The following is a 15,194-nucleotide window of genomic DNA, read 5'->3' on the forward strand; positions in this document are numbered from 1 at the left end:
TTTTTCTAAGCCATCATTTACTTGTTAACAAGGTACACAATCATTTGTGGAAAGACCCAAAAATATATAGAACAAATAAACATTTCCAAATGAAGTGTGCATTGACAGTTTATAAATGCATGGTAAAATTTCACATGCATTCCCTTGATTTTGGCTCACTGGGCTGTGCTTCAACAACCAGCAAATAATCACGCTATCCATCCCGACACAGCTCAAGACACCGGGGGTAGGTGAAACACTAAAGGCGCTTTGATGAGCCTCTCGTTTCCTATTGGAGCAGTAGAGTAAAAAATCACGGTGAAAAGGGCTGAATGGCGGGCCACTGGAACCCTGTCCCCTTTTGGTGTGCCTTAATTCCTTCGTCTCTTTTACCCTCATCCAATTAGTCCAGTGTATTAAGCGGTTTATCATCTCATAGCCTGCTATTCAGAGCAACAAGAGGAGCACTTTGCAATAGGGCCGGCTTTCCTTTTGACACCCACGGGTACTTACATATTCCGCGATGCCATGAATAATAGAGAAAGAATAGGGCACTAATTCCCTCATCAAAGAGAACCTTGTCCACCGCTTTGCTCAACACCACCATTCTGGTCAAAAAGACAGGCAATAAAGCTTAGCATAACAAAAACGAATCATTCTTATTAGCTTAGTGGGGTAAATTAATGCAAAGCCTCGTCTGCATTGAGTGGCCCAGTTTGAAAACAGCCTCCGCGGGCACGACAAAAGCACGTTCACGTTAAAGGAATGTCCTGTTGAAAGCCCCAGATCATGCAATGACTTAATCTTGTAAAAGTGCGACATAATGTTCAGGAACTACCTGCATCTGTTAAGTATCATCCAAGCTAGGCACACACATTAAGCTAAATGTATATATAGGCCTATATATGTTAAATACATTGGCAGCAAAGACCTACAATGCTGTCTGTCACACTGGGGACAGAAAGTAGCTCTTAAGTGTTGCTGCACTCTCCAAGGTCGGTGCCATTAGTCGCAGCCGTTTAAGGCGATTTTTTCAAGCATGGCATTTATGGAAATTGACATCTGATGAAATGGTTAAAGACATCGTCTAACTGTCATTATAAACACATGGAATGAGCGAGTGAAGCACCACATTCTTAAAACCGACTCGATTTAAGTGGACTAATCTCCTCGCTTTCACACACTCTTGGCTTGCCATTCTCCAGGTCTTGAAAATGAAGCCTTCCATTTGGAGAAGTTAACTGGCCCTCTTCAAATGTGTAAATGTCATCACTCCCTGCAGCATAGTGAAATAAAATAATCAAAGAGCGGGGGAAAAAAGGGAAATGTGCAAGTGTTATGAAAAGCTTTTATTGACGTTTCCGTATTAAAAACAATTAAGAATCCTAAGACACTTTCAATGAGCATTCAAAAACACGCAACATAAGCCGCCAGGCGCAGACCGAACGACGCGAAGCAATAAATTCACAACATACCAGCTGAGAGCAGTTCAAACATAAGTTCAATCGTTCGAAACTCCAGAAATCACTGGCTACCTCTGTATCATTGGCTAATTGCTGTGCTGTTAAAGATGAAGGGGGTAGTAGAGAAGTCATTACTGAACTAAGACCCCTTCAAACTGCTACAAGCCCCCCCCCCATGAACTTGCCTGTCATTACCCCTGATTGTTATCTCTAAAAACCCAGTGTGTGTGGTGCTACCAGGGGAGTGGGGGGCTGGGTTGTGTTGAGAGTGTCTTTAGCCCCTTATCATGGCCATTTTACCACAGATTCATCATCGATTAGACCTGGACAAAGGCTAAATGGGATGGGACACAAGAACACAGATTAGAGCGAGAGACAGGTGCTCAAACATGGAAAGGTTTGGTGATTACATGCAGATTGACTGTGAGCTCGTCACCTTTGACCTTAATTCACGCCTAAGCCGCCAACCACAAAAACGCTGTAAGAGATTACAAATGTAAAGCAAGTGAGCTAGAAAATAGAATAGATTACAAAATCACATGGTGTATTTACAGCAGACAGGAAATAAAAAATGAAAATAATAACATTGTAAGGCTTCTGATGGTGGGCAGAAAGGCATAAATATTATGCCATATCCGATTACCCAGGACTGCTTCGGGATAGTTGGTCAGTACTTGAGGGCTATAAAGGCCTGGAAAAGTTTGGCGAGGTTGACCTCAGAGTATCCACTGGTGGCAAGGACGTTGTCTGTTACATCCTTCAGCATTTTGTACACTTCCTTTTCTTCTTTCCAACCAATCTTGAATCTCACTGAGAAGATAAACAAATAACACATTTAAAATCACCAAACTTTTTGATGCCAGGGAGCCCCAAATATCATGACCCCTTCCCTAAAATATAAAAGGCATCTATATATTTTCAAAGCATAAAGATCCATTTATAATGTATAATAATGCTCATGATTGAAATGGATCAATAAAAATAATTATTTAAATAATCAAATAAATAAAATATTTCAATATAATATACTGCATTCATTTTTTATCAACACTTGAATGTGGGTAAGTTTCATAAAGGCAACATTTTGAGCAAAAACCGGAACTGGACCGGATTCAAAATGATGATCAAAACATAGAAAAGATTAAGTTCATCAACACCCCTTAATGCTTGCACAGTCCTGTAGCACATCCTGGGTCGACATTTCATAGGGGAACATTAGGCAGTTTTGATTTATATGCTATTGAATGCTGGTAATCGTGTTATTTTACATATGCATATGATTACATATATCACTGGTGTCTGCTGCTTCTTCACGTGTTTTGATCTGGAGAATCTGTACTCTTTCAGAAGATATATCATAGTTCCCCCTAGCATATAACAACACTGTAAACACAAAAAAGTATGTGTTTGGCGGGGAATGAGTTAAGCTTCAATTATGTTTTTATGAGGTCACAGTTAAAGTTTGGGTGGTGAGCATGGTATAATACAGCCATACTTCAGAAAGTAAAGAAAAATAAATAAATAGTAAAACTCTACCATAAAGACACAAAAACAGAGTTTGGATAATACTAAACACATTCAAATAAAATCACTACACAAGACATGTCCCAAACATACATTTGGTCACAAATATAATTCTTTCTTTTACCAAAAACAACCCAAAAAAACCCCACTGCAGCAGACAGGGCTGGAGTGGACCCATAACGAGTCAAAACTGATCCGAAAAGAAAAAAATATCAGTCATAATATCGAACTACGCTCACAGACATGTGCTTGGAGAGGTCTATCAAGTATCATTTCAAATGTAAGTCTTTGAGAATCGATAAGGAACCGGCTATCCAGGCAGTTTGAAGGTAGAGCGCTGGCGAGAGGGGCTAGGTGTCTGCAGAAGCTAAATAGACTCTTCTGCCAGGGGTCCGCGGGGTCATGCAATCGGGTCGATATCCAAGGTCATTTATCCCATCAGGAGGGCCTTCAATACCATAGAGACGATAGGAGTCACTGGCAGGCTAGCAGGACTGAATGAGAATCACAGACTAAATCAAAAGCCTTTTACCAAAGACTTTTGTTAAAAGCAAGTCTTTGCTTTGAGAAGAGGAGATCCAGCCAATATCAGCATTTATATGGCTGTTCCTTGAGATTATGTAAATGCCCAGACTGAAATTCATATGACCCTGTATTGTTTATTAACACAAAACGGGTTTATGCTTGAAAGACGATTGAATACGTGCCCCTAAATGTTGTGGAACATCCAACTGGTGGTCTAGGTCTCAATCACAGTCCATCTCCATTAGCAGGTGCAGTAGAAACAGAGTTACAGATTTGCCCCATAGGGAAAGGTCAAGCGCAGAAAATGGCCAAACCTGAACATCAAAAAGGAGAATAGTATTCCAAATGCACCATCTGCAGAGCCAGTTACCATTATCACTTGCATTTTTACCTCCAGCAGAAGATAGAGACGGTGAAAGAAAACAGAATGCTGGAACATGGAATAGAGAGAGGGGGACTATTTACCTGAGGAAAGAAAGAAAAAAAGGGGGGGGCTGAAGAAAGATGATGATGCATGATCAAGGGAAAGCAATCATGTCATCATTTTTGAAAGGTGGGAGAAAATAATTTTTTTTCTCTTTCCCTCTTTCTCCTCTCCTCTTCTTCATTCTTTTCCCTCAATCACTGTGTGCAGAATGTATAAAAGAAACCTAAAAGCCACAGAGGTTGTCAGAGACCTCGCGTTCCCTCCCGGCCCGGCAGGGGTCGCATTTAAAATAAATAGCATTTTTAAGAGGGAGAAAAGATGTGACGAGATAGTGAGGGAAGACGTGAGAAAAAGAGGTGAGCAGACAGAAGAAGAAAGAGAGGAATACAGAGTGATAAAAGAAAGAAGGCGGGTGCGACAGGACGGAGAAGATAGTCCGGAGGGAGAGAGAGTGTATCAGCTTCCATGTGCTCTAACAAGGTGTAAATACAATAACAAGCATGTAATTAAGTGAGCATGATGAAGTTAATGGGGATCATACATTCCATTTGGGCTGCTTATGAATATTCTATTAGATGTTATCAGGCAGCTGGAATAGCTTTTAATTTAATCATCATTCCGAGCAGAGAAAAGTTCTTTGTGCGAGTGTAATTGCACAGAATGAATAATTGATTTGACAATCGCACCCGCGGATTTCCAGCAGCTCAAGGCAGGCAGAGCGTGGGGGAGGAGGGCTGGGGGAGGGCACGCGCGTCGTGCCCTGAAGAGGTTGCCGAGGAGCTCGCCTGCAAATTGAGCACTATCAGTACACAGATAAAGGACAATTTCTATTTTATCAATGCAGTGAAATTACATTACTGCCTGAACATAATCACACTGCCCACACTTAAGAGGAGACAAGGCAGAGAGGGAGAGCGAATTAGAAAGAGTAAGAGATACTGAGAGCGACGGATGCAGAGCGGGAGAGAGGGGAGGAAATGGAAAGGAGGGAGCAAAAGGGCTTGCCTAAAAGACGTTATGAATTGCTCTTCATGAAAAGAATGAAATCAGAGTTCAACATGATTTGGAAGTCATTGATATGGGATATCTAATTTTTTCAAAACTGCAGAAAAAACTGTTTTATTATGGAAGGACTCCTGCCGTGCATGAAATTGCCTCCACATTTAACTCAGTAGCTGCAATCAGGCGGAGGACTGTGGTTTACATGTAGATCAGGCTCTAAATGTCTCATTTCTAACACGCGTACGCGCCGATATACACAAAGAAAAAGCACCCCACGCATGCTGCATGCAGACACAATTCATGTGTGTGATATAATCCGCTGGTGGAGCCATTGCAAATGCCGGTGAAGGTGGTTGGACAGGAGGATCAAGGGAGTCAGACAAGAGTTTTTGATTCATTTTTACTGACAGAAGGTTGGAGACTCCGGTGGGTCTGTAGATGTATTGTACATTATATTAGAATTAGCCCAAAATAGAAGGTTAACACATTACATTTTATTAATATCATAATGTCATATAGTACAGTTAATATGTATAACGCTGTTTAATTTACTTGAGGCATTTATCAAATTTGAAATTGTGTGATTTCTAAAGGGAATTTTTTAAATATTTATTTGCTGCAATTTATAAAGGCTGTTCTGATATTAGCAGAGGCTCAAGCATCTCTGTTCAACACACACACGCACACACACGCACGCGCACACACGCACTAATTAGATAAAAAGTTAATGGCTACCTTTAATTGTAATAATATCTACAAGCGATACTATCAATACTACAAAAGCAATACTTTATTATTATATAATAGACATAAAGTTGAATTTAAATAAATTAAGTTTATGTAGCAGCAGTAGATTTTTAAATTATATATTTTTATATACATATACACAGGTGTGTGTGTGAGTGTAAAAAATAAACCTATGAATGATGTTATATATTATTTATAGTTTATGTCTTTTAAATAGCAATAATTTCACATTGAATTTCTAAATCAATGTAGAAACAACATAAGGCAGTATTTAAATATTTGTTTAAATTACATCTATATGAAAGACCTAAGTATCAATACTGCTACTGATGTCTCTATGAAATTAATTTTTCTTCTCAATTTTAGACATGAATGATAGCCATTCATTACAGTACAATTGAAAGCTATCAATTTAAACATAAGGCTTTAAAAAAAAAACTTAATTTAAGTGAACTTTAAACAATCTTCACATAAACCCATTGTAATAAATGTCACATTTACTTATGCCATTCAATAGATCAGGGTTAAACAATTGGGGTTTCTCCTGCTAACAAAGCACAAAATTGTTATTGTTTTCATTGTTTTTGACCCATGTAAGGAGTAACAGGTAGCAAATATACAGAAATTGATTAAACAGTTCAAAAGTCCTTCACTGCATAAATGATAAAATAAATTTAGATGAATCCTTATTAAAAGTTACAAATGTTATTCAATCAAAAGCAGTGAGTTATTTTCTTTGATTAACATTAATCACAGACAGCAGCAGGCTTATGATGCTACTGTCACTTTAAGAGCTGCTGCATGAGACACTGATCTGACATATCCCATTTTCTTTTTGTCCATTCAAGCTCAAAACTCAATACGGCGCTGGTGTGTGCAAGTTTCAGGTGTTTGGCCAGTTAATGACACCTTTAAATCAAAAGTTGTATATAGTGAAATGCTGTTTCATGCATACTGAGCTTTTTACACTGTTAAAGACTCGGATTCCCATCCTAAACATAGACAACGTTTCAAAAACTAATGTTGGACGTTTGATGGAGTATTTCTGTGTTAAAAATACTCCCTCCGTTTTCTCACAAGTTTCGGAGAGTTTTTTTCGAGTATGGCTCGGGTTGACGTTAATAGATCGGAAGGTCCTTGTATGGGCCGTACGGGCTCTTCTCCCGGTAGGGTGCGTGCGCGCTCGAGACTAGAGCGAGAGAGGAAATGCACGCCCGGAAACACTCGCTCAGATGCAGATCCAGTCGATCCAGGCGCCGCGCTCCACTTTATTCCTGTGGGTGACTTCAACGCATCAGTACAGCATTCCGGGAAGGCAGCGCTGCATTTGAACAGATTTGAACGCAGAAATGACGGGAAGCTTCACAACATCGCTTCAGTCGCATCGCAAAAGTGGCTCTCCACCGTTCACTGCTGTCTGGACTTTACCAAATCATACCAAAGAAGTGTGTTTTTGACGGAGCGGTCCCAGTGATAAAGGTTCGGTCCTGCTTTGGAAGCAGCCGGTGAGTAAAACTGCTTCAAATGTCTTTGCTGTTGGCTCGTCGCGTGAGTAAACATCAGTAAACGACACGATCGCGTGATTCGTCATTCAAATGCACTAACGGTTACTCTATTGTTGTTCTATCTATAACATTACACTAGTCTGACGTGCAAAACCGTTTAGCTTGCTACTGCTAAGGTTTAGTCCCATACAATAGTCCATAAACCGAATCATGTCCTCATAAACTGCGAGTAAAGACACAAATGTTGACAGGCCACTAAATACAGTACATACCACAGAGATGGACGTCCTGCTGTTGCTGTTTCTCCTGTTCAACTTATTTCAGCCTCCGAATGATTCTGGATCATATATCTATTAGCTGAGATTGATAGCCATGAGTTTCTCTACGCTTGATGACGTCACCGCTTTGCGCACTTGTCACTCTTTAGCTCCGCCCACACGATACGCCTCCAGGCGCTCGGTTTTTTCCGGAAAGACTCGGTACAGCCCATATTTCTTTTATAAATATAATAAAACTAAAGACTTTTCGGAGATATGAAGGATGCAATACTACTCTATAGGTACTCAAGATTAACATGAGATTGACTGAAACTGAGTGTTTCACCGCCCCTTTAAGGCAACCAGGTTACTTACTTTTTTAAGATAAACCAACATTTTTTTTTACAGTACAGTATGTATGTGTGTGTGTATATATATATATATATATATATATATATATATATATATATATATATATATATATATATATATATATATATATATATATATATATAAATACTATATTCTCACTCACACTCACACAATGCATTTAGAGGTGTGGTCCTGGTCAAGACAATCTCCTGAACTCCAAACTGAATGTCAGAATGGGAAAGTATGGTGATAAGCAATTTTGAGTGTGGCATGGTTGTTGGTGCCAGACCGGCCGGTCTGAGTATTTCACAATCTGCTCCGTTACTGGGATTTTCTCACACAACCATTTCTAAGGTTTGCAAAGAATGGTGTGAAAAGGGAAAAACATCCAGCATGTGGCAGTCCTGTGGGCGAAAATGCCTTGTTGATGCTAGAGGTCAGAGGAGAATGGGCCGACTGATTCAAGCTGATAGAAGAGCAACTTTGACTGAAATAACCACTCGTTACAACCGAGGTAAGCAGCAAAGCAACACGCACAACCTTGAGGCAGATGAGCTACAACAGCAGAAGACCCCACCGGGTACCACTCATCCCCACTACAAAGAGGAAAAAGAGGCTACAATTGGCACAAGCTCACCAAAATTGGACAGTTGAAGACTGGAAAAATGTTGCCTGGTCTGATGAGTCTCGATTTCAGTTGAGACATTCAGATGGTAGAGTCAGAATTTGGCGTAAACAGAATGAAAACATAGATCCATCATGCCTTGTTATGACTGTGCAGGCTGCTGGTGGTGGTGTAATGGTGTGGGGGATGTTTTCTTGGCACACTTTAGGCCCCTTGGTTTCTTGAACATGACAATGAGTTCACTGTACTAAAATGGCCCCCACAGTCACCAGATCTCAACACAATAGAGCAGGGCTATTTAAATCTTACCCTGGAGGGCCAATGCGCTGCAGAGTTTAGCTCCAACCCTGATCAAACACACTCACCTGTTGAGTGTTTGATTAGCATGTTCAGGTGTGTTTGATGAGGGTTAGAGCTAAACTCTGCAGCGCATTGGCCCTCCAGGATAAGATTTGAATAGCCCTGCAATAGAGCATCTTTGGGATGTGGTGGAACGGGAGCTTCATGCCCTGGATGTGCATCCCGCAAATCTCCATCAACTGCAAGATGCTAGCCTATCAATATGGGCCAACATTTCTAAAGAATGCTTTCAGCACCTTATTGAATCAATGGCACGTAGAATTAAGGCAGTTCTGAAGGCGAAAGGGGGTCAAGCACAGTATTAGTATGGTGTTCCTAATAATCCATTAGGTGAGTGTATATGCCTATAGGCTATACAGGCATCTGGCTACACAATGGTATTATTCATTTTAATCCTTATTAGCAAATATATACAAATATAGTTTGATATGTATGTATGCATGTCATTATTAATTAATACCAGTAGTATCAATGTTGCTTTTTAAAATTTGAATGGGGGCACCAATAAGGATTTCACTTAGGGCGTCAAAATTATAGAAAAGTCCTGTTCATTTTCATTTTTGCTCTTTCATGTAAAGTACAAGAAGGAAAGATTTACTTGTTTACTTTGTTTTTTTATTTAACAGTTTTTTTATATTTATAAAAGAAATATGGGCTGTACCGAGTCTTTCCGAAAAAACCAAGCGCCTGGAGGCGTATCGAATGGGCGGAGCTAAAGAATGACGAGCACAGACAAAGAGATGACGTCCTCAAGCGTGGAGAAGAAAACGCTACCCTAAATAAACCATGGCTATCAATCAGATTCAACTAATACATATATGACCCAGAATCAGATCCGGAGGCTGAAATAAATTGAACAGGAGAAGCAACAACAGCAGGACGTCCGTCTCTGTGGTATGTACTGTATTTAGTGGCCTGTCAACATTTGTGTGTCTTTACTCGCAGTTTATGAGGACATGATTTGGTTTATGGACTATTGTAACGTTATGCGACTAAACCTCAGCAGTAGCAAGCAAAGCGGTTTTGCACGTCAGACTAGTGTAACGTTATACATAGAACAACAATGGAGTAACCGTTAGCGCATTTGAATGACGAAGCACGCTTTGTGAGAACGCTAGGTTTATGTTGGACCTTGTGGGAGAAGAGCCCCTACGGCCCATACAAGGACCTTCCGCTCTGTCGACGTCAAGCCAACCCATACCCGAAAAAAACTCTCCGAAACTTGGGAGAAGTTGTTTTTGACACAGAAATACTCCATCAAACATCCAACTTAGTTTTTGAAACTTTGTCTATGTTTAGGATGGGAATCCAAGTCTTTAACAGTGTAAAAAGCTGAGTATGCATGAAAACAGCATTTCACCCCCCCCCCCCCCCCTTAAGCTTGTCCATTTTTCCTGATTCTAACACATCAACTTTCAAGACAAAATGTTCACTTGCTGCCTAATCTACACCACCCACTAACAGTTAGTGTTAGTGATCTTTCAACAACTAAACCATAAACATTACGGAGATAAAAATGATCAGTTGAATCAGGAGTTAGAGCGTGTCCAATGGAGTGAATCAGACATTCAGTGGCAAGGGGACAGTTTACGGCCAAAGGAATTGGCATTTTCTAGTGATTTCCTTAGATATAGATACTTGAGAGAAAGCCCTTTACTTTGTTCTCTCTCTCTCTCTCTCTCTCTCTCTCTCTCTCTCTCTCTCTCTCTCCCTCTCTCTCTGCGTGTGTGTGTGTGTAAGTGAGAGAGTGTGTGCAAGTGTGTATTTGTGTGAAGGGGGGTTGGGACGCCAATTTCCATCAGTCTTTCCTCTCTGAAGGAATCAGGTAATCTAGTGAGGAAAAGACTGCAAATGGATAAAGCACTGACCAGCAATTTCACCATCAAGCAACAGAGGGATGAATTCACCACGGCCCTCCTCCATCACAGCCCTGCAATGCATCCCACCAGACCCAAACCACAGCACCACCCCTGGCAAAGATGAAACATTGCAGCCTGACTAAACAAACTCCATCAAGGCAGCATGTAATTTTAACACCTCTTCGGGCTTAACTTCCCAGACTGACCAAAAGGTTTATTCACCCTCTCTCATTGTTCACACGGCTTCCAGCGGCTGCGGCCGAAGACAGCTGGAGACTTCTAACCTCCAGCCTTGGCGTCCAGCAGAAACAGCTCTCTCTTGCTCAATCTACCAGCAACGTACGTCTCCAGTTATCTAAAGCTCCACAATAACAGCGGAGCAGACAGAATAGGGGGAAGATTGGTTTTTCTATTGTGCTGCTGGTCTGGCATAATGCCCACTTTAAAAGCAATTCCTCCGTCATCAGAGACAGACAGAAAATCTGGCAGATACGACACTAAATGTCTCATGGTGTGAGGAGGAGGTGGTTGGTAAATTACGAGAAGGCGTGTGTGTATGTGTGTGTGTGAAGAGGGCAGCTAAAAGTTTTCTGAACTGTACTTTATTCCTCTCGCTCCTGAGCATTTCCATCGCCGTCAACACCGGCAGACCACAGCTCAACCCTCTACCTTTGTTCGCTGTGCTCTGGTAATCGGTGCAAATGCATCGAAAAAAAAACCACACTTTGGTTGTGGAACATAATAAGCTTCTAGAAAGATCTACAAACACAACCTTCCCAACCATTGTGTGGTTTATTGTCCTGTTATGGTTATTTTCATTTTACCATTTGACCATTCAATGATACGCCTCAGATGTGAATCTGTTTGATAACTCTTTTAGCATCACTGAATCATTTTCCTGATAATCACTCTAAAGCTGCTTTGAAACAATCTATATTGTACCACATATTACGTATATATAAAATGATGTACACTAAATGAAGAACTGCGGCAACATCTACAAGATGCTTGAAAAAACCTGCCTGCAAAGCTATAGTACTGAGATAAGTTTTAAGTTTTGTGTAAAAGTGCTGTGAAGTGAAGATGCTTTCAAAAATTATGTCGGAAATAGATTTTATTTATCAATTAACTTTTATAAACTAAATCAAATTAATGTTTGGTGTGACCACCCTTTGTGTTTAAAACAGCTTTGGTCCTAGGTACAATTGCATATAGTTTTTCTTCAAGGTAGGTTTCCTTGAAGAAAAACTTCACAGGAACTGTAAACTGATCTCACCACAGACTCAGTGGTGAGATCAGATCTCCATGTGGAGCATACTGGCTGTTATACAGTCAAAACTATATATCTATAGGGAAAAAAAATATATATATAAAACTTTTTTTCCTCCATGATATCACAATTGTTTGGTTAACATTAATGAAACAGACAGCCTGTGTATTAAGACCTTTTGTGCTGCACAGATCTAAATTAATATTATACATCAGATGTTTTTCCCCAACATTTAACCAAATATTCGCATAAGACATAACAGATAATATTTGAATAAGCACTCGCCATGAGAGATATTTTGAAATACTATAATTCTGTCCATGTATGCATATTGGGATTGCACGTTGCCTGAGGCGTTGTCTTTGTCCTAACTATTTAAACCATTTAAACATTACTAAAATAAAACAATCTGCCATAGAATATACCTGTTCACAGTTTGAACATTCTTGTTTCCATTTGTTTGTTTGTTAGTGTGTGCACGTACCGGATCTGTCAGTCAGCGTGAGTAAGATCGTTTTCATGGACAAAGCAAAAGTACTCCTCTCAGAAAACAAACAAATAAAGATACTTTTAGTTGCTATTTGGAGCATTGGGAATGCTAGATGAGGGCTTAATGAACTTATTTTTGTGAAAACCTCAAAAGATAACTTTTTCACTTTTTCACTCAAAAGCTCACACATTCTTACTCCTTTTGCCAGCACGGGTCACACATTATAAATTACAGAGAAAGCCACCAGGTTACTGCAGCTACATCAAAAAAGCAAAAAGTAAAATAATGAAATTATAATAAATTAAATATGAAATAAACAATACTCATATACATAAATGTATATACACAGGTAAGTAATTGTATTGTATACAAATTTTTGCACCAGTCAGTAAGGAGCTAGTCTAAAAGCAGCTCATCACTTACTGGTTTAGGATAACCAAGGCAAAAGTTTCCAACTATTTTACACATTCAGGGGAAGCTAGCATTAATGGAATAGCCACATAGCTTGTAGCTAAATCTACAGTATGAAAATACACTGATGCTGTAACAGCACAGTTGTCAAGTGCGAGACAGTAAATTCAGAACCCCTATAAAATAGCAGAGTTACATCCCAGGGTCTAAATAAGAAACTGGACCAGGTAAAAGCAAGTACAAGCCATGCAGCCCTGTAATTTCACCCCTAGACCCCTGTAAACCCTGTGGTCTATAATACAGTAATGTGTAGTATTATAGTGAGAGGGGAGATAACCATTTCAAGGCTATACTTCAAAGCCATGTGTGATGTCTTCCACTAATCCCACAATATAAACGTGTACATGGCGGAGCTGCACGTATATGTTATATAGCATGATAAATGAGATAAACTAAAGGCAAAAAGAAACCAAAAATAATAAATAGAAAAATAAACAAATGATTTCTGAGAACAATTGCAAAGAAAAAAAGAAAAGAAAAGAGGAGGACAGGAGGAGTAACGTCACCTCTCATTCCGCCTGGTGAAAATCAGGGCTAGGGAGTTAAAATCACTCCTTCAGGAATTAGAGCCCCGGCTGCAGTGATGGGCAGTGTGGCTGACAGAACGCCGCAGATTGGCCACAATTACTCGCAGAAACAACAGCCGAGAAAAAGTAAAGAAATAAAATTTCCCAGAGAAGCCAAGTCTATAATCATGTTAGGCCCCCGCCCCCCGAAACACTCTCTCCTCGGCCTGCTCCACGTTCTGAGTGGTCATCTATTGATTACACATTATATTTATCTACGGCTCTCGCACCCGGCTCGGAACCTCATCGGCACATGTAAAAATAAATAAATAAATGTATAAGTCTATTCCAAGAGGTCCTTTTTAATCAAGTGACATCAATCAAAAAGGATTGTGGGTAAGTAGCCACGGCTCGGCTAGCAGCGGCCGTGAGCGGTCTGGATCCTCCAACGGCCCGTTGAAAACATATGCTCCATGTCTCATTATTTATGAAGGGCTATCCTTTAGCCTTCTCTCCAATTACTTGCCCTATCATTTTCCAAAATCTAAAAACTGTTTTCAATCAACATAGCCAGCGCTATTATCGAAGGCCTACGGGATGAGAGGAGGCTCTCTCTCACTCACTCCCCTCTTCCTTCCAACTGATTGGACCGCTTTGCATTCTGCACCGCGCCATTCGGTGATTGAATCCGTCGCCTGAATTACGGCTTTCGACTCGAGGAGCTGAGGATTCTTAACCCAACCTAGTGGCCGCCTCCAACGGCTGTGAGGTGTGTGCGCATAGAGTTGGAAAAATGTGCTGGACGAACGCTTATGGGTAATGTTTGTGAGCAAATTTTTAGACTAATTATTAATAGCTGATGTTAATGTGAAGTCTTACATTTATCTTCAGCCGTCAGGACCTTGTTGATGGCATATTCCCAGTCAAAGATGTATCTGTAGAAGCTCAGTTGGTTGTAGAGGGCTTTCTCTGAATACTAAAATGAGAGAAAAAAAAGAAGACAAAACACAGATTAAACCAGTAAATAACATTTAGGAAGATGACATGGAGAAAACTCCCAGGTTCTTCTTCTAGGAAACTGAAAATAAGGTTAACAAGCTTTGTCTAAATAAAGGTCAAAAGTCAATGGCTTTCGCTACCTTGTTCCAGACAAACTGATTTGTAAAACTCATTACTACAGAATACAACAAGATACATTTGACTGCATTCAGCCATTTCATCAGATTCTTGACTTTCAACAAGAACAAATTTCATTGTACTGATGTCACAAGAATTACGAACCACACCAATGCTACAATAAAATACATTTAACAATATTGATAGAATAGACTCAATTTTTTTTTTTAAAGCAGTACTGTATCAGTGGTAAATTATTCCACAAAAACTCAAGAACTGCCTATTATAAAAAAATGTTAACTATTAATTTAACATGCAAAGCTCTTTACCAATCCTTTACTGAGACACTGTGGTAGCTGATTACTTATTTGCATATTCAATATATAAAAAAACAACAACAATTAGGTAAAATCATACTGATGTAGTTTAGTACTATGTGTTATTGTCGCAGGGAAAAATTAAAGGCTGAAGCGTAATGAGATTGATGCGGCTCAATCAGGGAAAGCTGGAGAATCACCTGTGTTAATTACAACTGTGGAGACAGGTAGTGTTTGTCATATATTCTCCACTGTCACAGACAAAGACAAACACACATGCTCAGTCAAATCCAGAGTTTGGAGTCACAGAACCTGTGAAACTGTCTGATTGGCTGAAAACAGCCAGCATACTCCCCACCTTCTCTCCTGACAAAAGCAG

General features: G+C 39.9%; 1 protein-coding gene across 1 annotated transcript in view; it reads right to left on the reverse strand.

Annotated features, from left to right (window-relative positions):
• Nucleotides 1-1,313: 1,313 nt before the first annotated feature.
• pola1 (polymerase (DNA directed), alpha 1) overlaps nucleotides 1,314-15,194 on the reverse strand; it is a 73,591-nt gene continuing 59,710 nt past the window's right edge. Inside the window, 2 exon segments of the mRNA XM_067435230.1 lie at nucleotides 1,314-2,252; nucleotides 14,262-14,358. Of these exon segments, the coding sequence (XP_067291331.1) occupies nucleotides 2,110-2,252; nucleotides 14,262-14,358 (240 nt within the window). The 3' untranslated portion in view covers nucleotides 1,314-2,109.

Source organism: Pseudorasbora parva, chromosome 24, assembly GCF_024679245.1.
Source record: "Pseudorasbora parva isolate DD20220531a chromosome 24, ASM2467924v1, whole genome shotgun sequence".
In the NCBI taxonomy this organism is placed as follows: Eukaryota; Metazoa; Chordata; class Actinopteri; order Cypriniformes; family Gobionidae; genus Pseudorasbora; species Pseudorasbora parva.